This window comes from Lepidochelys kempii, chromosome 7 (genome assembly GCF_965140285.1).
Source record: "Lepidochelys kempii isolate rLepKem1 chromosome 7, rLepKem1.hap1, whole genome shotgun sequence".
In the NCBI taxonomy this organism is placed as follows: Eukaryota; Metazoa; Chordata; order Testudines; family Cheloniidae; genus Lepidochelys; species Lepidochelys kempii.
The window spans coordinates 23,915,044-23,940,961 of NC_136386.1; the positions used below are offsets into that span (position 1 = coordinate 23,915,044).

At 46.2% G+C, this 25,918-nt stretch overlaps 1 protein-coding gene across 2 annotated transcripts; it reads right to left on the bottom strand.

Moving 5' to 3' along the window:
* Window positions 1–2,989: 2,989 nt before the first annotated feature.
* Window positions 2,990–16,488, bottom strand: RPN1 (ribophorin I). Of its 2 annotated transcripts, none has more exons than XM_073351394.1 (10): window positions 16,132–16,488; window positions 13,663–13,727; window positions 11,550–11,856; window positions 9,926–10,135; window positions 7,324–7,516; window positions 6,881–6,980; window positions 6,445–6,583; window positions 5,877–5,996; window positions 5,101–5,346; window positions 2,990–3,779 (listed from the first exon to the last, which is right to left on the bottom strand). In XM_073351394.1, the coding sequence occupies exons 1-10, from the start codon at window positions 16,486–16,488 to the stop codon at window positions 3,597–3,599; spliced, it is 1,920 nt and encodes a 639-aa protein (XP_073207495.1). In that variant the 3' UTR covers window positions 2,990–3,596. The 2 variants fall into 2 exon arrangements, with proteins under 2 accessions (XP_073207495.1, XP_073207497.1); XM_073351396.2 differs by lacking the exon at window positions 2,990–3,779 and adding an exon at window positions 3,830–4,392 and having other exon boundaries at window positions 16,132–16,434.
* Window positions 16,489–25,918: the final 9,430 nt, after the last annotated feature.

Consider the following 25,918-nt stretch of genomic DNA (forward strand, 5'->3'; position numbering starts at 1 on the left):
AGTAGACAGAATTGCAGCACACAGCTGGAGACCACACCAGAACTCCTGTAAGGATATAATGTACTCTGGGCTTCAGGGGCAGACACCTTGAAGATCCATCAGCAGTTGATTGCTCCCTTGCATTTGATAGGGGGAAAAGGTCACAGATCATCACAGTGGTCCCTTCTGGCCTTATAATCTATTAATCAAAAAATTCAAACTGGACATAGCTCTTTTACCCAAGCTGCTGTCACTCCTTCCCTCCCTAACAGGGACCTGTTTAAAAGCTAATTTCAGTATGATCTAGGATTAAATCTTCAAATACCTTTAAGTATTTATCACTTTTAAACTTGGATTTGGATTCCCTCTTGGTCACCTCAGGAGAACAGGGAGCAGTGTGGAGGGCAAAGACCCAGCTTTTGCAACAGCAGGTGCTGATTCTGGAGGGACAGAGGTTTTCCCTTTACACAGTGCTGTCTAGCTCTCCACATGGGAGATCTACAGAGGAACAGTGAAAGACTCCAGTGGGAACTGCACTGAGCCCCCATACAGGAAAGAGGGCCTAGAGGAACAATTCAGAATACAAGACCTGAGAGGATTATTGCAGCATCCTTAATTTGCAGCAAGGGAGATTTAGGTTAGACATTAGGAAAAACTTCCTAACTGTAAGGGGTAGTTAAGCAGTGGAACAAATTACCTGGGGAGGTTGTGAAATCTCTGTCACTGGAGGTTTTTAAGAACAGGCTAGACAAACACCTATCAGGGAAGGTCTACATATAGTCATGCCTCAGTGCAGGGGACTAGACTAAATGACCTATCAAGGTCCCTTCCAGTCCTACAGTTCTGTGATTTCTATGATGGATCATAACTGATCTGCAATGGCCAGTGATGGGTTGGCCTAGAGAGGAAAGGGGCATTTGTCAGTCCTGTTGCTTTATAAACATGTAGCAAGGTTTCTATTCCCCTGACTGTAATAAGTGAACAAATGACTGCACAGAAACACATATCCAATCACTCAGTATTGTAAATGAATAGAAAACTCTTTGCCTTCTGGGGCTTTCAGGATGTGTGTGCAGACAGTGTGGCACCAGCCTTGAGAACTTTGGTGTGGTACTGGCAGGCAAACTGTCTGCAGCCCACACTTGCATGACTTCCACTGTTGGCCTGTTGTCTGGAACAAAGAAAAATGTGCACACAATAGGGTCTCAGGGTGCAACTTATGAGCAATGCCTGCAGAAGGGAGAGACCTAGAAAGTGGGACAGGAGCTGGGGTATGTGTAAGGTGCACAGAACATGTTTTCTATCTACAGAAGCAGGCCAGTGTGGGGAGAAAGAATATGTTTAAGGCAATTCTCTCTCGCTCTCACCCCCCCCCCCCCACATTCCTTTCTTAAGGGAAAGTACGTGACTGGTGAGGGAATCTAAAGGCTGACAGGAACCAACATGCTTTTATCGGATCTATCTTTGCAAAGACAGTCTGGGTGCTGGTGCTAGGTGAGGCAGTCAACATGGAAAGGAACAACCTGGAGGGAGGCTCTGGAGGGCAGGAAACTGTCTTTGTGTGCTAGTATTAACGGGCCAGGCAGCTAGCCTCCCTGGGCTCATTGTTCCGGCTGAAAAAGGCCCAATGTTGATTCTGGGCAGGTTGGAGAGCCTGGATTGAGCTGTGGGTAGGCCTGGGCCTCCTGCATGACCCCCCTGCAGTCTGGCTTGGGGGCCTAGGCAAGCTGAGTTAGTGTTTGAACCAAAACAATGGCACCATAAGAGTAGAACTGAACCAGGGTGCGTGGGGCTGCCCTATCCGTTCTCACCCCAACCTCCCATAGGCACTCAGCCCCCTGCAACCCAGAGCCCTGCGCTGTGGGCCTGAGGTGTTGTAACAGCAGTGCCCTCTGGTGGGCAAACTCTGAGTCATGCCTACTCAGCCTAACCCAGAAATGGGGGTGGTGACAGTAAAACCAAGGAACCCAGAACCTTGACACTCCCATACAGGTTAGTTGAGGCTCAAACTGTTCCCCTGTGAAGAGAAGCTGCTGCAGAGCAGTTCTAGGTGAGGAAGGCAAGACGGCCCATAGCTGCCCCTTGCAGTGGTGAGCCAAGCCTGACGGGGTGGCAGGGGAAGCAGAACAGTTTAAGAGGGCCAAGGTAGGAGCTGGAACATGGCTAGGGCTGAGTTTAGTCCCCTATTGGCCATTGGGGGAAAGAAGAGGGGCTGCCCCAGGGGCACCTTCTTTCCCCCAGAGAAGAACTAGATTTACTCCCAGCTCTTGCCCTGCCAGTCGCCACTGTTAAGAATTTAAGAACAGCCATACTGGGTCAGACCTAAGGTCCATCCAGCCCAATCTCCTGTCTTCCGACAGTAGCCAATGCCAGGTGCCCTAGAGGGAATGAACAGAATGGGCACTCGCCAAGTGATCCATCCCCTGCTGCCCACTCCCAGCCTCTGACAAACAGAGGCTAGGGACATCATCCCTGCCCATCCTGGCTAATAGCTATTGATGGACCTATCCTCCATGAACTTATCTAGCTCTTTTTTGAATCTTGGCCTTCACAACATCCTCTGGCAAAGAGGCTGACTGTGTGTTCATTTGGTGACCCCTAGTTCTTGTGTTATGAGAAGGAGTAAAACAACACTTCCTTACTTATTTTCTCCACACCTGTCATGATTTTATAGACCTCAATCATATCCCCCTTAGTCATTTATTTTCCAGGTTTGAAAGTCCCAGTCTTATTGATCTCTCCTGCCCCTGTTAACCTCTCCTCCAGACAATGGCTTTTCCTCGAGCCTGCCTCACTGAGTCACCCTAATGCTCTGAGACATGGGGCACAAGAAAAGGGTATACGAGAAAAAACCTCCAATCTGTATATTAGCTGGGCATTCCCATAAGTTACTGCAGGAGCCAGCAAGGTCCTTCAGAAATAGAGAAAGCGCTAAATATCCATCCTCCCTTGCTTATTTCAATTGGGTATTGTCTACATAGTTAAAAAAATACCAGGAACAAACACAGGCTTTCAGGAGATGAAACCCTCTCAGCTGCACTGGCTTTATTTTAAACAGACTCAGGACATTGCCAGCTCAAAAACCTCACTTTTTGTGACAAAAAACAGTACAAATCTCCTTTGCTCGGGTTCCTTATCCCCCAAAATATAAAAGTATAAATTCAAGGGGGAGTGGATTTATTTTAAAGCCTTCAGAAGAACAAAGATGCCTTTATTCTCACTGGCCCCAATGTTCAGATCTGCCATGAGCACGTCTCCACCCAGGCTGTCTGGCTAGTTGTACAGGGACAGTAAGGGCCCTCTTACACAGCAAAATACAGAATGGAGACTGCTTTATAACCTGGTCTTGCCTTGTCTGTGTGGAAGGAACCCTGTTACAACCAAATCCAAATCTTGTTATACCATGGTCCCTCCACAGCAGATTCTGATTGGCAAACAAGCCCTAAAAAAGAGTAAGCCAAAAAAAATTATTTGCAGGCATTTTCCATTTCAAATTTTCTCCCTTCCCCAATTTTACTGACCAAAGAGCATCACTGGTTTGGCTCCGAGCATGTCCACTCAACAGCCTTTAATCTCAACTCACGTTTCTCCCCCCTCCCACCACTTTAACTCTGAAGTTATAGTGCATCGAGGATGTTGTCAATTTTGGTGACCAGCTCCTGGCGCTTGTTGGAATGCAGCTTCTCATTCTCAATGTACGTGTCCTTCTTAAGCTTGCCAGCCACCAACCGCTCTGCCTCAACAGACGATTTCAGAACCAGCTCCTTGACTTGGCTGTCGAGCTTCTGAATCTCGCTCACCTTGTGGGAGTTCAGAATAAAGGAATATTAAAGAGGACTGAACACAAACAGCCCTATGACATGGCAAAGCAGAAAAGCTGGGACCAAGGAAGACACAGCACAGGATATAGAACAGCCTCTCCCACGGGCCTGGCTATAAGTGAACATGGCATTTGGAGGGTTCCTCTCGGGGAGGGGGCAGAGGCTAAATGGACAGAGGAGGTTTAAACGGAACCTCAGAAGCCAGATACTAGCATTGAGAGAGGTGTAATTCTTACTTTCAGTAATGTTTAATGATAAGTTAGAGACTTTCAAATCTAGGTCACCAGTACAAATCCAACTCAGGACCATGGTGGCCAAAAGTAACTGTTTTCTGATGATTATTGTGGTTGTCAGGGTGAAGTAAGTTTGGCGGATCTCAGTGAAGTTCACAGTGGGATCAGTACCCACAGCACAAAAACTGAACTCCCCACACCTCAAGGTGGGTGGCTGCTTCTGGTCAGAGTTGAGGCATAAAGGTTGGGAATGGTAGTGTGCGCGCCTGGGGTGTGCTGTGCTGCCATGTTGTTGCAGAGAAAGGAATTCAGTCTACTGGACTGTGAAGGCAGCATCTTCCACCAGTGTGAAATTCACACTTGCACAAAAATAAAAGATTAACAAGTAAATGTGTTCAACTCTTGTGGTTTCGTTTTACCATGATACAAGTGAAGCAATGTGATGAGGCACCTTCTATGCAAAAATAAGAGTCCCAGACATGGTCAGCCAAGACAAAACTGGAGTAGCTGAACACCTGTAGGTGCTGTTCTCTTGTTCTCCCAAAGAAGCCATGTAATATGAAGCAAAAGCTTCCCAGGTGGATTCTGGCAACAAACCCAGAAATAGCCCAGGACCCCCAAAATAACTTGTGTTACTGGCTTGGATAGTTTAATAATATACAATCTGTTGCTATGTTTCAACTTAAAAGATCCAAGTTTTCATTCCATTTGACATTACTAGGAGCGTAATGATAAGATAATGCAGTTGTAACATACAATCCTACTTCCAATGCAGCTGGTCTAGGGGATCTTTTGGAGACAGTGAATGCTAGTGGCAAGCAATTTTTCATCTCCACACATTTTATAGAGCAATAAAAGCAAGAGTAAAACTACAGCAGAGGGGGGGGAAAAAAACAAACAATACCATCCCCTACATCTTTCTGACAAGAAGCAAGTAATTTTGGAGCGCATGAAAGAGAGAACAGGAGGCAGCAGCTAAGCTAAGCATCAGAAGACATCTAGAATGGAAGCAGAGTAGCCTATAAGGCCAGCAACAAAGCACAGCTAAGACAGGAGAGAGCTCTTACCTTATCACACATGTCAGAGCCTTCTGTCTTCAGCTTGGACTGCAGAGAGGCTACTTCATTGGTCAGGGCCTTATGCTCTGTCTCCAAGGTCTTCTTGCCACTGTTTAGAGTGGAGATGTCCCGTGACTGCTTGTACTTATTCACCGCTTCATCAAAGTGGCGGTACAGGCCCAGTCTCTTGTTCACCAAGGTGAGAACTTGCTCTGTTATGCAGGCCACCTTCATCCTAGCTTCAGCAGCTGGATCCTATAAAGGGCGATAAGGTACATAGACAAGCACATACAAAAAACTTAAACTGAGCCAATGCCTGTCTAGCCACATGTGCTATGCAAAAGCACCTCAGATCCTACAATTTACAATTTAACACCAACAGCTGTCAAAAGAATGCCGAAGTTAGCTTGGTCCGAGCATTAGAGGCCTCTGGCTGCCTCTAATCAGCCAGCCTAGCTCTGGGTTAATAAAAACCAAGGGAAAATAGGGAGGAAGGGACTCCCACAGGACAGTCACAAACCAGTTAGATTCAGATGGGCTTGCTGTCCCAGGGCTGGAATATTTTACATGAAAGCTAAAGATGGAGTATCCATCACATACCAAGACAAAACCAATAGGTCTTTAGGTGCTCAGATGCTATGGTGATAAGACACCAAGTACCTAAATAGGAATATTCCAATGGAAAGAACATTTAGTGAGGGGAACTATTTCTACAGGCAATTTCCAACCATTAGGGGAATAAAACTTTCCCCTCAGTCACAAGGCTGCAACTTGCCATATAGTACCTTGGTGATGGAGAAGTCGAGCCTCACATAGAAGATCACTGTGAAGAACAAGATGTAAAAGGCTCCAACCACCAACAGCGGCTCCTGCAGCATCAGAATCTTGTTGAAGGTGTAGTGCACCTGCAAAATAGGATTCAGAGAATGGGATCAATGACTTGCCATTAGTCAAGGGAGAAACTTCAAGCACCTAAATGTTCCTAAAAACCAAGGAAGAATAGTTATGGCACACAGAATGGATCCAGCTCAGATAATGCAAACTGTGTAGTCAAGAACCTAGTCACACTGCTCGTTTTCTATATCTCTTGAGCAACAAGTTTCCCCAGCTGGGCTGTGCATTGGCTATACTGACTTTCCTTAAGAGCTGCAACCCAGCATCTGCATTACAGATTCTCACATCTTCCAGCAGAGAGAACTTCACATAGTAACAGACAAGCAAAGCCACACAATTTGCATTTCATTTTTCAGGAACTCCTCAGCCCCAGACCAGATATTGTTATGATTACAAAGGTGAGTGAGGAGGAGGCATGGCTGCTCATTTAAGTTATTCAAACAAAGGGGTCAAGCCTACCACAATGTCCTGGATGTGCTGCTCTACTAGGTTGTTCTTGTACGCCACAATAACCGGGCGTCCAAACGTGTCCAAGTAGGTGTAGTGGAGCTCGTCAGTGGCTCGGTTGATTTCATATGGGCTGTCCACATGAATATTCCTGCAGGAATAAACAGACACTCCCACATGATTCTAACATGTCTGAGATGGGATGGCTTTTTGATTGGCCTGTTGTGGCCCAATGCACACTACTCAATTGCACATTGAAAACAAGTTCACTGCAGTTTAAAAAGCAATTTATAATGTATGACAGATTGTGTTCCAAGGTGTCCTCTATGCTCATGTCAGCCGTTATGTTTTCATGGTGCTCCATCCCCAAGAGCAGACAGGAGACTTGGCCATCAATGCACAGGTGAAGCATTTTCAGCAGTAACAGCACAAGAGCAGTGTCACTTACTTGGCACCTTCTGGCAGGATTATCTTTACAGTCAGAGAGTCTGCAACTTGCTCATCAAACACATGGTCAATGAACCTCATCCTCAGGGCATATTGGTCACCTGAGAGAAGGCAGAAAGGACAGAAAAAATTCCAAGTAGTTTAACAAAACAGGCTTCCATGGAAAGGTTTTCCCAGTGTCTGTGAATCTCAGCATGCTGAAGGACAGGGGCTGTATGCACTCCTCAGCAGAGGATCATTTGGCTCCCCTGAAAATGGCAGTTTTTAACAAAAGGTCTAAGGATACAGGAAGAGGCACATGCAAGCAGGAGACTGGCTTGTAAGTTACAGAAGTAACAGCTAGCAATAAACGCTAAAAGGTTACAAGGGCCCCATACTGTACAAATGTCAGATTTTCAACACAGTAAGTCTGGCCTTTTACTACCCCAATCCTGTGACACCCACCAAGGTTATAGAGGTATTCATAGCTAGGCAGGTTGTAGCCAATGATGTAATGGGTCTTCCAACCCCCAAAGAGCGGGAAGCGGGGGCGGATCTCCATCTCCACAGAGTCATCCAGGATGAGAAGGTGGCTGGTAGAGATATTTCCAATTTCATCTCGGTAATATACATCCTGAGCCGCAGCAGGAAGAATGGTCTGCATGAGGGAGAGAAGCAGCACTCAGTGCATTTGCTAGAGAAAGAAAATTTCCACTAGAATAGGCAAAGCAGCTACTGATGACACTTGGTTCAGCTTCAGTCAGGAATAGCACCACTTCTCACAAGCAGCAACAAAATGACTACTTGGCAGCAGCATGTGGCAAAATGGCATTAATGTAAGTGATTAGCCACAATGTGCTCAGCAAAAGCTATTGCCCATATTCAGAGAAGTTATAGATGACGAAGCCCTATTGGATCATCCAGTCTATGGCCTTGAAGTCAATGTAACATTGTTCCCTACAGAACAGTCAGTGGTACTTTATCCAGTCCAGTTTCCTAAGAAATGAGGGACATGCCTACCACAATGTCCTGGATGTGCTGCTCTACCACTTCCTTCAGGATTTTATTTCACATCCTATCTGATCAGCCTAAAATTCCCATTTCGTTCCATCCCATTGCTCCTAGGGGGCTGAGCTTGTGAATTCATACACTCAACTCAATAACATTTCTCTGTCTGTCTTGATGTCACTTGACACTTTTTGAACACTGCATGCAATCAATTCCAAAATTTCAGGGAATATTCTAGGCATCAATGGGCAGAAGCCCACAGATTCTGGTGAAATATCAGAAAACCGGAAGGGGAAATGGGGGCAGAGCTCCTAGCATCTGATCAGCAGAGCAAGCAGCTTCAACCAGATCTGTAATTGTCTACAAATCAAAGAACTTGTTGATGGCAGCCATTAACACCTTCCAGCATAACAATGGGGATAATCGTACGGGAGGAGGAGGATGGTGGAGTCCCTGCCATAGGGAAGAAGGAGAGGAGTGGGAGGGTGCCACAGAGAGCCCCTTTTATGAGGGAGGTTACAGGGAGTCCCTGAAATAGAAGGAGGTGGGAGGGTGGTGTGATGATTTGGGGAATCTGTCTGTACAATTTGAGTTCTGGTTGATGATGATATGAAGTTGTTACTATAAAAATTGCTCTACCACTGAATGCCTCTATGTAAATGTATCAGGGGGTAGCCGTGTTAATCTGTATCCACAAAAACAACAAGGAGTCCAGTGACACCTTAAAGACTAACAGATTTATTTGAGCCTAAGCTTTCGTGGGTAAAAACCTCACTTCTTCAGATGCATGGAGTGAAAGTTACAGATGCAGACATAAATACATATATTTATGCATCTGAAGAAGTGAGGCTTTTACCCACGAAAGCTTATGCTCAAATAAATCTGTTAGTCTTTAAGGTGCTACCAGACTCCTTGTTGTTTCTATGTAAATGTGGAATCTGCCATTACCAACAGGGCTGAAAACACATCTCCAGACAATGGCTGGTCACTTCAGTTGCTGCCTATTCAGGTGGAAACATATGAAGGACAATGGGTTGGCTAAGTTTAGGAAAACTAGTTTTCTCTAACCCTCAACAAGGTGTTTGGAGAGTGGAAAATTCCTATACAACACAAAGAGAGAGCAGAGGTGACAAAGCAGGAGTTTAGAAGGACTCAAAGTGAAGGAGGGATGGGCCGGTTTAGCAGTCAGAGAAAGCAAGCTGACCTGCCCTGGAAAGGGGCTCCATGTTTCAGAAATCATACCATAAGCTGCAGCAGAGGATCCTGGACACCCCTACAAGACCTTGAGCCCAGCCCAAAGAATGCTCCAGAGTGGTGAGGAAACTGAGGCAAGGAAGTGTATGTAATGTTTATTATTTTTGTATACATCTGTGTATTTCTTGTGCTATCAAGTAAAGAGCAATGGTATTTTACAATTCTGTGCAGTCTGTGTGTGTGTTATGTGACACACCTATCGTGTGTCCCTGAAAAGTTAATCCAGAACATGGCTGGAGTTCTGGGAGAGGGTATGTTTAAGCTACAAGGGAGTCTGGGGCAGGGGGGCCAGCACTAGTCCCAGGGGCTGGGTAGTTGGACCGCAGGGTTACAGCTCTCAGGAGGGGTACTAGACAGAGGATTGGCACCCCAAAAGTGTGCCTAGAGACCCCAAGCTAGAGGCAGTGAATGGACTGTTCAGACTTTGGAGGCTTAAAGCACACAGGGATTCAGAATTTGGATCCCTTCACAGCAGTCTGGTGTGTGCCCAAGAAGGGGCATTCAACTGATCTCTGACAGGTAGCACAAAGGCAGCTTGTGGGGACAGTGTAGGATACATGGAGCACTTGGTTTATGCAGTAAGCCTACAGAAGCAACAAAGTGTGTGACACCTCCCCCACCCCTCCAGTTATACCTTCCTGTACTACCTTGAGTAATTCCTCTTTGGTAATGACATCTTGTAAATATCTGAAAGCTTTTTATGTTTCCCCCTTATCCCTTGTGCACTGTTGCCAAATAAGAGACAAAAGAAAGGGCAAAAGGATTTTCTATAGGAAGGTGGTAAAGGAGGGCACAAAATGCAAACCTTAAAAGATTTGACAGAAGATATTCCACTGTCTGGCTGCCTTTGGTAGTCATATCTGGAGAAAGGCCCTTTGAGCACAGCTCCTGTGTGCTTTAAGTCAACAGTCTCTTCTACAGCAATATTTCCCCAGTGAGACACTTCAATGACCCGTATCATACTGGTGATGGTCAGGAATGGGTTGTTATTTTCGTAGTGTACCTTAAGGATGTCCTGAGAAGGAAAGAAAACAAGATATAAATCCCAGACAAGGAAGTAACAAACCCAGAGGGAGGAGGGGAAAAGGATTCCCCCTCCATCAAATCCCAGAGTGAATCATTCCATTATAGTGACAGCCATTAGCAATGTCCATCCCTGGACCCCCCCTTTTTTTGATTTATAACAGCTGGTCACACAATACAGGGTGAAAAATGCACACAGCTCAAAACTAACACACCTAACCTGAAGCTCAGCTATGACACTTTGAAGATATCAATTAAAGCACTTTAGCAAAATTTCAGCATCCATTCTGGCTGTTTTAACTGATCAAGTGGAAGCAGCTTAATGGATATGCTAGGTTTCACAAGTGACTGCTCACAACAAGGGAAGTTAGCATGGGCAGATAGGAAGCCCCTAGATACTGAGATGTCCCCTGTCATTAATACAACTGACTGCAGGTAGCAGGATTCACTGAGCTAACTGATGAATGCTTTGGACTGGAGGGAATCAGGATCCCAGAGCAAAGGTGTTCTCATACAGACCACTGACAATAAGACAACTTGGATGGGGCATATCTCCTGCTATCAGCACCCCAAGATAAACAAAACCATCTGACCCTTATGTTCCAAGGTGCCATTCCTTTGAGCCCACACCTGTACCATCATGAGAGTAACCAAGTTCCTGACATAAATCCCACTTGAACAACTGGTGATGTATGGGTGAAACTTGACAGGAAAAACAGCCAGATGTTCAGGTGCTTGGCTTAACACTTAAGTGCTAAATCAAACTCTGAATCTTGCAGCGAGAATGCTGATACTGCATATTAAGGACAATATGTACAAAGTAACTAGGTTATATTTCAACAGTCTCTTCTCCATACTATCCCATGAGCTTCCTTAAATAATATACACTCAGAGTAGCAGGTGTTTACCCCTCAGCATGTTACTACAACTATTTCCTTTTAACTTTTTTGGAGTGAATTTAGTGTTGCTGAATTGACACCCTCAAGTCCTCTCTGTGTACTCAAGCAGGTATAGCAAAGGCAGCTACAGTTCAAGCTCTCCCCCACTACCCCAAGACATCCGTGCCCTAGAGAGAGACCCCTCTCTCCAAGGGTTTCTCATTGGCAGTCTCAGTAGAGAGGCGAAGTTCAGAGGCAATTAATGCCAACTGTGGTGGTTTTGTGATACTGACACTTGCCCATTAGGAACTGAACTGAGAAATACCAACTCAATTCACATACGACACCAGTTTTCAGACACTTGCCACCATCCTAATATGTGACCGAGAGGCAAATGTCTCTACATCCCATTCAACGTCTTGAGCCATAATTGACCTATTTATGTGGTGCACTTTGCAGGACAACAACAAGCTACAATTTATTTTCAAGAGCCTTTCAGCCAGGGTTTTGCTAGCCACAAGAATTTACCTGGCTATATGGTGGGATGTCCTTGAAAGGCCCATATTCAATCATGTCCTCTGACCGGGTAGGATTGCCCAGCTTGGTGTAGTTCTCTACGTTCCTGGAGGCCAGTTTCACACGTGTAGTTTGGCTCTTTGTTGGGTATGGAGAGTAGAAATAATGATTCCCTTCAAAGACCACAAACTGTTTCTCTGCCTGTGTGATGTGCGTGGGGTACGGCTGCAGGACATGTGTGAAAACTGTTTCGATGGATAAACGGATCTTGGCACCTGGCGCCAGAGGAGATGGCAACTTCACGGTGAAGAATTTGCCGCTGAAAGGGAGAACAGCAGGAAAACTATAAACACCAAGATCTCCACTGGCCTGACATGCACTCTTAAGCCCCTGCAACACACACTGGTGCAGAGGGGAACCTGGAAGTTTTCTATTTGCTCTTAAAGGACTCCCTCCTTCAACACTGGGAGTGCTGTAAAAGGGCCTTGCAGGATAAGGCCCAAAGTAGATTTCTGCCAGTAGCCTGGTGCTTGTTCCTCAGGAGGAGATTTCTGTTCCACAGTATGGGTACATTTACATATAAATGGTGATGGGGCAGTCTATAATTGGATATCATTTGGCACAGGCCTGAATGGATATTCAAAGGGAATCAAGCTAACATACCACCTGTGTGATGTTTTTGGGGTAGAGATACTGGTGCGTTCCTTTCACCATTTCTCTATAGCTGCACTTCACTGTGGATTTTCCATTATTCTCTAGGTGGAGAGAATAATCTAAAATGGAGCATGGGCAATGATCTGACAGGAAAACAAACATACTAAGTTCCTGCTCCTAAGAGTCTGTTACTCTCAAGTCAGCACTACTTGTTCTCCCATTGGGCTGAAGCTGAATAAGGATGTCTATAGCCAGGGATCCAGCAGGGGTATCCTGCAGACAGTGAAGTCTGGAGGTGTGGGACTAGAGAAAACTTTTCACCTAATCCACAGCAGAGTTCTCTTGCAGCCTTCAAAGAAACAGATACCTCCACAGCAGGTTCACACCACCTAGCAAGAACTGCTGCCCAGACAGTGGAAGGAGAGTAGATAACAGCCCCAATGGATGGACCTTGGCAGTTGCAGGAAGGGAGCAGTCTCTAACTCACTGGTGATGCAGCCCTCCACCTGGATTAGTTGGGGCACCTTCAGCCAGTCATAGCTACGAAGTGGGCACTGTTCTGCCTTGATAATTCAGTGTTTCACTCCATAGCTACGAACCTCTTGAGATCACCAGCAACTAGTGCCGAACCAGTTTAAAAAGCTCACCTTATTTAATAGCTAACATGCACAGCCTCTGAAAGAGCCTTGCACTACAAATTTCTGCTCCCTCAAGCATGCTGCAAATATGGGATACTCCCCAAGTGTGGTAGATGTGGAGCCTCTGGCTAGAAAGAGGGCTCTCTCTCTGGGTTAGGGGCTACAAGCTCATTTTAAGCTGCAGAATCTAACATCCTGCAGCAAAAATATGGTTCAGTATTGCAGCGTAAACAGAGCCAAACCAAATTTGTAACTGTATGTGATGGGCAGTACAGACCCTTAAGAGGCCCATGTGGTTCTAATGCATCTCCATCCCAGTTCCCCTAATACAGAGAGGTGGCAACAGATGTTCTGACAGGAGGGTTTCATAAGATGCTAGGACACAGGGGGAGTTCCCTACATGGCACAGGGGAGCTGAGGAAGACACCTATACTGCATCCCTAATAGAGGGACTTATAAAGAGAGAGCAGTCTCTCTGGGGAGAGGCTGCCAGACAGACTTCTCCATTTCCCCAGGAAACTGAGGGCATCTACTTTTGCTGACCTGGGAATCAGGTCCTACACTGTTACCTGTATTCTCAAATTGTGCTACAGGCTGTGGTGTGAAACGTAAGATGGGCCTCTGAAAGAACAAAGGACACCCAACCACCAGCAAGACTGTTGTAGGGGCTGCGTGATGAAATATTTAAAGTCCTGGACTTGCTCCTTAGACTAACATCTCTCTTGATTCTGCTATTACTCAACTGGGGAAGTCCAATTTGAATGGGTAAGTTACAAATACTGGTCCCTAACAGAACTGCTCCCTGTTATTTGGCATTACAGGGTAAGACTCACCTTTTACCTTTCCCCTTAGTCTCCCGCACCTCCAGGGTGTTCTCCTCCTCTTCCTCACCTTTCACCTGTTCCAAAACAAAACATTACAGCCTGATCACCATGTCACCATTTAGGCTTCCCAGGTGAAGCAGCTGAATTTATCAGGTCAAATACTACACAATTCCTATTCATTTCTTATTGGAGTGCACACAACGCATACTAGTTGACAAAAAAATTGTTTATTAAAAACCCTTCACAGTCATTAATACTAGCCAACTCAACAAATTGTGGTCTGTATCCAAGAATAGAAACTGGAGGCTCCTGTTAAATTTTTTGAAGCTTCTGCCAGTGTCCTAGGCCAATTCCCAAGCTGTCAAAGGCATGGAATGGAGTCTGTCAATGGCCGACCCTACTCCTCCAGCAGGTCCTTTTACAGAGCTTCTCTCACTGGAGCTCCTAGGGGAGCGGCCACCAAGTGAAAAAGCAAAGACTGGCACAACAGTCTCATTCTACTGTCATCAGAAAGCAGCACCTGCACAGCTACTCTCTCAAACCTCTTGAGGAAAAGAGTGCTGGATTGATAGCCCTGGAATTGGAGACTCAAGTCTCCTGAGCATCCATAGGACAAACACAGCCTGCAAGACAAAAGCTTCCCCCGTGCATCTCTGGGTCCTGCTCCAACATGTATCCAGACTGCTCTGGAAAGACCACATTTATAGATGTGGTAAATGAGACACACAGATTAGCATCACTCTCCATGTCTCATTCCCTTTTGAGACACCCTAAGCAAGATTACCCAGCCTCCTTGTTTCACAGTCATAATAACGGCCTTTTAGTAGCCTAATTATTTGTAGAGCACCAGCAGCATGCTAGGAACTTTACAAACATCTGATGGTGACAACCCTCAGTCATTACCAAACTGAGCTGGCTTTGAACAGGGGACCTAGAAGTGAAAGTCTCTGTATCCTACCACCAAGCCACTTGAGTGCTATTAAAAGCAGCACACAGAATATGCATGCAAAAGCCTTTGTTTCAGTACCACATTAACACAGTGTGGACCAAAGTCTGCTCTGTTACACCAGTGTAAGCCTGGAGTAACCCTTCTGAAGTTGATCCAGATTTATGCTGGCAAAGGATAATGATTTATTCTTTGTACTACAGTGGTGCCTAAAGTGTGTTAAGCTCTACTCACAGAAGCAGTCTCTGTCCAAGTGTGTACAACTCAAGAACCTGAAAGCAAAATTTAGATCAAAGCAGAACCTGATCCTTTTTGAGTTTCAGTGGAGTTCTACTGATAATCTCTACTATTATTAAATCCCAACTGTATTTTTAAAGCATTAGGCTATTATTCTAATGCGTTGCCCTTTTATGGTATACACCAGGAAATTTCAAAGGCTTAACACTTACATTACAAGCTCTGAGGTAGGGCATTATTATTTATCCTTTATGGTAGGGGAAAATGAGGCAGAGTGGTGAAGTGACTTTGCAGAAGGTGATACAGTAAGTCAGTCGCAGAGCTGGAATCAAAGCCCAAAAATCCTAGCTCCCAGCTCCTTGAACTAACAGCTGCTTTTCAGAATCACTCACCACTAAATACTGTAAGTGGTTCAAGTGCTTGAAGAAGATTATAAGTGGATGAAGGGCTAGGCAGCCATCTGACAGTTGCCCATTCAGACTCAGGGCCCAGCTTGTATTTATATCTTTCACTCTCCCATTTATATGGGATCTCCTTCTAAACTTAAAGCCACACCAAGCTGAACCAAAGAACTGCAAGGAAATGAATGTTAACTGTCAAATCACTCACCAACCTACCCAGGGCATAACAAAACCACCCTCTGCCAAAAATAAAAACTTAAATCTACACTATAAGAGCAGGCGGGGTCCCTACTACTAAAGGCATCCAGAAAGGGCAGAGAAATAATAAGGTTTCAGAAGCTGGATGGATCTCATGCAGGTGGCCTGCAATAGCTAGCATTATGCCTTAGGGAACACCCATGTAGAGGTTCCTACTAAGACACCCCTCGGATTTCTCCCTCTCCCCCACGGTGTGGTTAGTGGTTGCATTGCAACGCCTCCGGCACTTTTGCTTACGTGTCAGTATCTGCCAGGCAGGGAAGTAGCTGTCACGGCACCATCAGGTCAGAGTCAAAAGCGGGAGAAAAATCCACGGCCACCCGAGGGGAAAGAAAGAAGCGCGGGGCTGGGGCCGGCCGGGCGCTGCCCTAGCTTGGCAGGACGGCCCGCAAGGCCGCTTGCCCGCCCCGGAGGTTTCCATGCCTGCAATGAGTGACCCAGCCCCGAACCGCTCACACGCGAGGGGGGCCCATGCAGGGGCGGGGGCCCCGCCGCGCGCAAGGGGGAGCCAGGGGGCTCCCGCCACGCAGAGGCCGCGCCGCGGAACGGGCCAGGCCGAGGGTCGCCGGGGGGATGGGGACGGGGACGGGGCCGCTGCGGAGGAGCGGGCGAAGCGCAGCCGGGGCGCGCACTCACCTGCACCCCGAGGTAGGCCAGGTGGCTCTCCAGGCCGGGGTCCAGCGCCAGCAGGAAGGAGCTGGCGCCCCCGGAGCCCCCCGCCGGGTTAGCCAGGCTCAGCTCGGCCGTCACCTTGGCCAGGTGGGTGCTGAGATCCACCGTCCGCTTCACCTCCTCATTGAGCAGCTCGGGGGCCGCTAGGGCACAGCCCAGGCAGAGAAGCAGGCGGCAGGCGAGGCCCTCCATGGCCGGCCAGGCAGCGGATGAAACCGGATGGACTCTCACAGACAGCGGTGGGGGCGCCCATCCATCGGGGAGGGCACAAGATGGCGGCGCCCAGGCCGAGGGAGGGACAAGATGGCGGCGCCCAATCATGGACCAGGGCACAAGATGGCGGCGCGCACGACAGGCAGGACCCCGTCAGGCTCCGCAACCAAGGGGGCTACGCCGATGCCTAACTAAAAATGCTGTGACCAAAGGCAGCGCTGAGCATGACAATATTCCTGTAGGATCAGAATCCTAAGTTAGTGAGAGCTCAGACCTCATTGCAGAGAGCAGAGATTGTCCATATATTGTGCAGGGGGTGGATACTGAGTCTGTTCTTCACAGCTCCCAGCTTCCTCTGGGAACCTGGATAGATCTGGGCAGAGCCTGGCCATGAGGCTTACAGTGATGCCAACCCTCAGAAACCACAGACCAGGCTCCAGTATCATGAGAGTTCATTCAAACAATACATGTGGGTATTTCCCCATTTACCATCTAGTTTCTGAGCCATCTTTAGGGTACACTGGGGTCAAGCTTTTCAACCATGAGGGCTAGAGACTTTTGTTTAAATTGAAAGATGAGCCTCTCATCATCATGACTCCAAGAACTGGGGCTTTAAGAAAACCACCAAATATCATAAGAGGTATGATAAAATCATAAGAACAGGCAACACTGCTGTCAATATCACTAACCCTTAGCTGCAAATTAATTAGTTGGGCCCAAAAATAAGATTGGCTTTAAAATAATGAGATTTTTAAAATATCTTTTTGTTTTCCAGTTTCTGAGCTATTTTGGATGCCACTGGGTCATGTTTTCAAGCTCTTTTCTCTATAATCATGGGAGCTAGAAACTTGGAAGGACAAGAAAAAGACAGCTGAGATTCTCATGTAATGGCAGGATTCCAGGAGCTGGGGCTTTACGAAAAGCACCAAATAATGCAGGCCTTGTAACAATATTGTGAAAGTTGACAAAAAGCTAAAATAGAATAGCTAAAATAGACTGATGAGCCCAGCTGGAGAGCTGAGACAACTCAACGGCCTTTGCCAGATTTTGGCTGGAAACCGTCCCCAGAGATTTGACCCTAAATCAGCCATGAAGCTGTAAGCATTGTGTTTTAGGGCTGAAGCAGGGGAATGGGCTGTTATGTTTTCCAGGAGTCAGGGAAGATGTGTTTTGGGGCTGGTGCAGGAAATCGGGTGTTTGTTCTGTGGCTATCAGGGAGGGCAAGGAATGGAAAGTAGTGTTGAAGGTGTTTCTGGAGGGCTCTGAGCACTGTTCCCTCTAAGCTGTGTGCGCGCACACAGATCCTAAACCCCGCACGCACAGCGAAACACAGCGCGCACAAAAATTTGCACAGAAGCACAATTTGCCCAGAAGAAATTTTTTGTGCACACAGCCTGTCAAAAATTAGAGGGAACGTTGGCTCTGAGTAGGGGTTTTAGTTGTCGGGTGTGGATATGATTATGATGCTCTTTACATGGGGTTCTGGTGCTTGTTTCACTGTATCTTCCATTCTGAATTTATGAGCTGTACCTGTTGAGAATTGCCTTGTTTTTTTGGCATGTGACATTTTGTTTATCCAGGAGAAAGAGAATACCAAAGGAAAGTTTAAACTGAATCAAAATATATGTTCTTTAAAGGGAGCAAAATTGCCTAGTGCTAGTGCTTAAAAAAGAAGCCAATAACTTAACCAATGGTGAAATAAAGCTGAAGTTTGAAAGATCCAAGACAGTCAAAGACATAGTAACCACAGCTGTCTTAACCCAGGCAAAGAGAAGTTCTAACAGTAAATTTTTTACTGCTTTAACAGTGCACTGGGGTGACTGGCACCTTATATAATAAGCACCTAAAATAGGTAATGGCAAGAGACTAGCATTTTTTACTGTGATTGCAGGATTGGGGCCTTAGACTGCAATTTCTATGGAGCAACAATCATCTTTTTGTTCTGTTGGTACAGCACTAACAGAGTGGGGCCCCTACGTGCTACCATAATACAAATAATAAATCCTAATTTATCTGAGCTGAGACTGCAAAATATGAGAAGGGTGTTAGCTAAAGATAGTCCTAAACTGCAACGTTTAGATCCGGAGGCAACTCTCCCGAAGTTTGGGGGAGATTAGATCAGATCCAGGATTCCAGGTGAGGCCCTTTCTAGTACAGAATAGGAGGGTGAGCCATTTTTAATTCTCCGCCACCTCCATGCTTTTGATCCCTAAACAATGTTTTTTCTTACCAAACATGCTACCTCAATATTTTTACTTTACTTTGATATTAGTGCTGTTGAAACTTATAAGATTGACAGCCTTGGATACTGAATACATTGAACACCAGAACAAGTATAGGATTGGCCAGCTTCCCTCACCCAGGCCAGCCAATGTGCCTCAGACATGCAGCCCGGACAGACCACACCTTTGTCACTGTGTCTCGTGACATTTCTGGACAATACCAGCAACAAAAACGTGACATAATTTGGGTTGGTCTCATATGCAGTCTCAGGCTCCCCTCTTGTGCTCTGGGGAGCAGGCCAGATAAGGAAATACATAAGGTTCCCTAAACAATTCAGATGAGTTTTGCTTACCATGCCCCTGTTCTCCAGAGCCATCCGAGAGCAGTAATTTTGTAAATGGGATCATCCTTCCTGCTTTGGGAAAGCAAGAACAGAGCAGGAGGATCATGGGGTGCAGAAATGTGATGTATGGGATCCAAAACAAAGTTGCTGTTGGGTCTAATTTAAGGCCTGTCAGCCTGGCTGATGTTCTTGGGAGTTGCGGATGATTTATGGTGATATTATATGCATGCAGTTTATTTTCCTCTGAAAGTTAATCTGCTCAAGATTCTCATTTCACCTTTCTGGCCCTCAGCCCAAATCTCTGTTTTTTGCTTCCGTTTCAACTGAAATAAATCCGCTCTTAACTGTGGATTCAGTGACTCCAGCTCCAGTCACTATCCACCCGGCTTCCGAGGAACAATTCATCCTTCCAACATAGGACCTTCACTGCTACAAAAGCAAATTAACATTTCTATGTATATTAGAGATGGATGGGCCCAAACAAAACCCCATCTTTAATCTTTGGATCCAGAGCCAAAGTTCTCTCTCTTGAATGGGCACAATCCAAACCCCAGATCAACCCTACTGAATTTGGAGATTCAAATTCCGAATCCAAATTTGAACTATCCCAAAGTCTGACGTGTTCAGAATCAGATGTTACGTACTATAGCTTCAAGGTGCTACTCAGATCGGACTCCATTGTTCGGATCCTGGCCTTTGGCCCATCTCTAATTTAAATCACTAAGTCACACTTTAATATTAGTATTAATGCTGCCTCTGATGCAAATTAAAAAGATTAAATCCTGCCGATATGGACCTAATTCATTCTTAGTGTGACCGAGTTGTTTTCAGAGATCTTGCATCAAGGATCAGTGTGGCCCTGTCGGCCCAATTCACTATTGCTCTGCACTTTGTGTAGTCATTTACACCTGTGCAGCATTGACTTAAAATGACACCTTTCTGGCATTGGAACCTCTTGCACATATGTAAATTAATACACAAAATGCAGGGCATCAGAGAATGGGGTTTACTCACTGTGTCTGTGAGTAATTTACATACTGCACTTGCACAGGAAGGGAGAGGCTGTTTTTTTAAAATAAAAAACATTATACGTCACTTGCCAAATAGTGCATCAGATAAGTTTTCCTTGCTAGAGCATGTTTGCATAGTTGCAGATTTCTCAGCCTTACTATCCCTGACCAGACACTGCCCTGCTTCCCCCTCTTTCTTTCTTGTACTATGGGAGTCACCTTAAAATCATCTGTTTTGGATTAAAATTTATGAAATAAAGTCAAGGAGCAAAGAAAAGAGTCCCAGCAGATGTGCTGATAATATGCACTGAGTGGGAGGTTAGTTGCTTGTTAAAAGTGCTTTGAAAATCAGATGGCTGGTGACAAAGCATTACAGAAAGGCCAGGCGCAGGCATGCATCATCAGTGCTGTCCTCTCTCTGAGTGATGTTAGATTAATAAGGGGGTTTTGGCTGTACTTCTGAGTGACCCTAGGACCCAAGTCTCCCCCCAAGGGACTTGAATGGAAGCAGGATTAATCCCTAAGAATAAATCTCCTCCATGTTACCATAGCAAAAATTCCAATTTTATTCATGGACTAGAGACAGCAGCTGTACCCTGCTGTCACGAGGGAGCCTTTCAGAAGCCTGTGTACTACAAGTGGCCTGTGGCCAGAATTATAAATCCTGCATGCAGCCAGAAGAGTGCCAGAGTTTAGCAAACGACTTCAGAGTCCACACATCAGAATCAGGACAAGACACTATCTCGTTGTGGATGTCACATCCTAATCCCCTTTGAGCCCCTGACTGGCCTTTCTTTGGCCAGAGAAATGCCCAGTGGCAAGGCATCACTACACTTTAAATGCTGAATATTGAGCACTCTGTCCCTCTCATCTCCAGGTGTGTGCGTAGCCTGGATCACTCTGGATTTCCCACCTGTCCTGGAATTATGTCAGTTCATTGTTTTTAAAGTTTTGTTTCATTCAAAATAGGAGCTGGATTTTGTAAAAACAATGCAACGCATAAGAAGTGTCTTGTCCAAAAACCCCAACGCTGATGACAATGTAGCGATGATGCTAATACTCTGCCCTTCTCTGGCACCTTTTAGCCAAGGCTCTCAAACTGCTCTGTAGTAACTATACTTGACTACACCACAGAAGATCCAATAGGTCCACATGCTATTGAAATAAAGGCAACCCTAGGGTAGAATAAGGCACTTGTTTAACAGTCACACAAGAGTGCTACAAAGGTATTGGACAGGAAGTGAAGAAGAATCCTGTATCCCGATGAAACTGCAGGGGGAATTTTGATCAGCCCATAGTAATTACCTGAGATGGAGTATGATTAGGATGTATAATAATACAGCTACTCCTTAGCACTTCTAGATCAGTAACATTTTACAGCTGCATAAACGAATTCTCACAATGCTTTTCTGCAGTAGGTAGGATCCCTTATTTTACAGAATCTGTTTTGAAGAGATGCAGCGACTTGCCCAAGATCACGCAGGAAGTGAGTGACAGCCAGGATTAGACCCTTGGATATCCAGCGTTATAACAGTTAATGCTAACAAAGTAGCAGCAAACAGATAAAACCTCCTCTTTCAGGATTTCACTCAGACTATTAGGGATTAGGATGAGACCTTGTGGGGGTCAGAAACCCCTCATCTGCCTATGGTGGGATTTCTTGCAACTTGCTCTGAAGATTGATTCTGCCCACTGTCAGAGACAGGTTACTGGATTAAATGGGCCATGGGTGTGATTGGGCATGGCAGTTCCTATATTCATGTAGCTTCTCTATAGTTAACACCCATATTTTGGTGCAAAATGACATGAGAGCTTAGTGACTATCACAAGACTTGACATTTTTAAGCTTCAAAAGTCAGTACAAGCATTAGCTCATTGATCCTCCCAAAGCCCCTGAGAGAGAGAGAGAGAGAGTTTAGAGAATAAGTGGCCTGGCTTCTCTTTCATATCATATTTGCATAGATGATGACCAATCTAGCAATACAGTGGTCCCTCACACCAGGCTGGGGCATCAGTTTCTTGCAGAGATGGAAGAGCACCACGTGGTGTGTTACCCATATTACTTCAAAGTGCTCCTGGGCTATCCTTGGAAATCTCCCATCTAAGTGATAAAATTTCTTAGATTGTGGCATGTGATCAATAATCCTGGGTGGTGGGGCGCAGGTGCTGTGATATACTGAGAAAAAATGAATTGATGGACTTAGCATTATCATGGGCCTCATTTTATTCCCATTGGCGACAAATAATCCTGCTGGTGATGAAATTGGACTAAGTACTACCCCATCCAGAATATTAAAGAACCAAAATCGTACTGTACCCCCAGTGTAACTGTGCCCTTTACCCTTTTAGGAGAGATGACTCAAAAACTGGAGGACTGTGTTGAAGTCCACAAATATTAAACATACAGGACCAAATTTGTCCCTTGTGTAAGCCCACTGACTGCAGTGAAGTTACACCAGAAATACCCATGGCTCGTTGCATAATGTTTTGTTCTTTCAACAGTCTAGGTAAGGAGGACACACTAAATAGTAGCACAGTATACTGGATCAGTGGTGATCAACATTTTAAAACTGGGCCCAATCCTACACCTAAGAAGTCATTGGGAGTGTTGCTATTGGTTTGCTACTTGTGAATGGCACTTTGAAATATTTTTTACTCTGTGATGTTGGCAATACCAGTAATTGTATTGCTCTCTGAGCTAATAATATAGTCTGCTTTAGACTTTAATAGTTTACTGTATGTACAGTGTTATACTGCAAAGCAGCCTTTGGGATCTGTCAGTAGCAGTTAGCAATAAACATCTCCTTGCTTCTAGCCCATATTAAGGCCTTCTGAGGTTTTGAAATATCCACCAATGAGAATGTAGGTAAGACTTGGTCAACCAATGGCAAAGTTTGTTTGGTAACTTACTGAAAATCAACAGGAAGACAAGACCTTTGAAAAGCTGCTGAAAACCCCAGTCTCTGAGTTTCAATATTTTCACAGCCCTAGTTTTCAGCCAGTCAGCAAATCCAGTTGTCGAGTCTTAGCCAATCAAAACATCATGTAGGTTTTTGGTTTGGCTTAGTCACTGATTTTCATGAGAAATGCACAGGAGTGGCAGGCATGGAGTGTGATTGTTGAGGATTTCATATACAGTGCTTTCTTCTGTATCCTGAAAATTCATGCTGAAATCACACAAGGATATTGTTAAAGGGACATCATCAACTTGAGCTCTAGTCAGTTTCAAAACAAAACAAAAAAGGTAAAGTTGATTCAGGTACCTATCCCCGAGTCTCCCTCACAATTTTTGTAGTTTTAAAAGCACATTTTCCTGGAGTATTTAAAAATGTTTTTCCCTCCCCGTTGCTATGTGAAAGATCCAAACTGAAGGGGGGGGATTATTTTTCTGTAATCTTTTTCTGTCGCAGTACTAGGCACAAACAATATTTTACAGGGACTATAACAATGGTAGGTAAAAACTTACAGCAAGAAGTGTGGGGTTTATGTTGACAGTATCCTTTTAACTCACTGTATAGACTAGAGCTCAGGGAACTGCCATTTATGCAGTGGAAAGAGCTCTAGAGAGACGTTGCCTGGGATGTTGCTGTTGGAAGCATGAGGAGGGTGGTGAAGCACTGGAATGGGTTACCTAGGGAGGTGGTGGAATCTCCATCTTTAGAGGTTTTTAAGACCTGGCTTGACAAAACCCTGGCTGGGATGATTTAGTTGGTGTTGGTCCTGCTTTGAGCAGGGGATTGGACTAAATGACCTCCTGAGGTCTCTTCCAACCCTAATATTCTATGATTATATATATAATACAGTTAAAACACTGGCACCAATCCTGCAATTTGATCTGCATAGCATTGTGCATGCAAGGAGCCCCACTTCAGTTAAAGCTAGGAGGAATCCAATTGTAGAATCAGGCCAAAGTTTATTTTTTCTGGGTAGAGGGGCCTGAATAGAGTTCTGATTGTGTCATGGGATTACAACAGGCTGCAGCACTGAGGGGTGAGGAAGGGAGCATAGTGGGACCACTTTTTGGCTGGGCCAAACCAGAGTAGTGTGGCAACACTGTGCACTAGATTGCAACACCACTCACTCAAATTTGGAGGGGAAAGGTGTAGGGGCTCATGGGCTCTGTATGTGTGTGTGTCAGACTGCTACTATGTGTATGTTGAGGGGTGCCTGAGAGGGGAAGAGGAGTGTCAGGTGTTTGGGGGTCAAATCTTTGGCCACCTCATTCTTTTGTAGCGTGAATAGCGTAGCTGCAGGAAGGAGGCTGTGATTATTACTGGCACTTTGACACCTGAAAATACTCTGCAAACAATCACTGTCACATCACACATTCCATTTTACAGAAGGGGGAACTGAAGCAGAGAGAGATGCAGAGCAGGGGCATAGCCACCTATATCCTAGCCAGAGGGTATGTCAGAGAGATACTCCTGCTAGCTCACTAAAAATAGAATGTGGCCCTGGCAGTGCCTGTGGCTAGCCACACTGAATGCATGCCCAGCAAGGACACTAGGTACATACTCAGGGCGGTACACTAGGTATATGCTGCCGTGGCTACAATTCTGATTTTAGGCACCAGCTTAAGCAGAACTAGCATGGGTATGTCTACACAAGCTGGGGATCACACCCTTGCAGCTCAAATGCAAACATACCCAAGGGCGTGTCTACACTGCACCTGGGAGTGTGCTTCCCAAGCTTAGGGAGACAGACACATCCCTGAGCTAGCCTGCCTGAGAGTAGCATGGGCAGCAGTTCGGGCTAGCCACCTGAGTACCTACCAGGGGGTCTGAGTGGGTTTGTACTCAGGAGGAGGTTGCCCAAGCTGCCATCTGGGCTACTCCAGGCTATAGTGCACGGCTGTTTTTATAGCACTAGCTGGAGCAGAGCTAGCATGTCTGTTTATTCCCATAGGGAAGCAGAATCACACTTCCAGCTACAGTGTAGACATACCCCAGGGCTCTGGTCCCGTCCTAGTGCCAGACTCCCGCCGTGGCAGATGTCCCTGCCCTGCTCTGCAGTATGGCTGGAGGGGAAGATGTGGAGCAAAGACAGGAAGGAGCATCTGTCCGACTTCTGGGACTGAACGGATCCTACGACTAGCTCCTGAGTGAGTCCTGTCCATGAGTTTGGGGGTGGGAGAAAAGGGCAACATCCTCTTAACCACAACGTGCAGGGTGCAGCCTGGCCAGGGTGTCAGTCTGCACGTCCCCAGACTTGCCCCAGGGACAGAGCAGGGATTTACTCCGGGACAGACACTTCCCAGCCATTTCCAGAAACAGTAATGCCACCCAGAACATGTCCCTTCCCCATGTCCACCCCATTCCCCTCCCCTCCCCACTTCCCACCAAGATGCACCACCTCATGCAGGACTTGTTCGGTCTCCCCCACATCTACAGATAGGTCATTGCCTTTTCACCATACTTTGGGGCCCACCCACATTTCCACCCCTCTCTGGCCCTGCTGCAGAGCCTTGCCCAAAACGCACAGGACTCGGGTTGGAGCAGGAGCATGCCTGGCTCCCGAGTGCTCAACCTGCCCAGCACAGACCCATGTCCCCTGCCCATGGGGCCCACATGTGTCACCCACAGATCTCTCTGCCAGGAGCCTCTGCCCCCTGGGCTGTGGGGCTGCCAGTTGCCGAGCGCCACCACCAGCGGCAGCAGGGCTCCCTTGCAGCCTGGCCGGCAGTTGCTGCCTGGCTCAGCCCCTAGCCCAGGAGGGCAGAGAGAAGCTGTGATGCCAGATAATGGACCCTGGCATACACCAGCCTCTTGGGCCCCCTCCCTGCCAGGAATTCAGTGGCCCCAGGCTGGTTCCCCTGCCCTAGGCAAGGACACTTGGGCTGCCCCTGGTGCATCTCAAACCCCCCACATCCCTGCCAGCTATGCTAAGCAGTGACTCACCCCTGCTCCTGTGGAATAACAAGCCCTGAGGGCCAGGGCACCAGCCCTATCTCCGCTGGAGGCCA

Bases quoted from the DNA above. Each gene is read 5' to 3' on its own strand.
- RPN1 (XM_073351394.1), bottom strand. From the start codon at position 16,488: ATGATTGGGCGCCGCCATCTTGTCCCTCCCTCGGCCTGGGCGCCGCCA. The intron at 5,347-5,876 runs GTACTATATGGC...CGCCCTTTATAG, and splicing joins TCGACTTCTCCATCACCAAG to GATCCAGCTGCTGAAGCTAG. The intron at 3,780-5,100 runs GTAAGAGCTCTC...AACTCCCACAAG, and splicing joins GCTCTGACATGTGTGATAAG to GTGAGCGAGATTCAGAAGCT.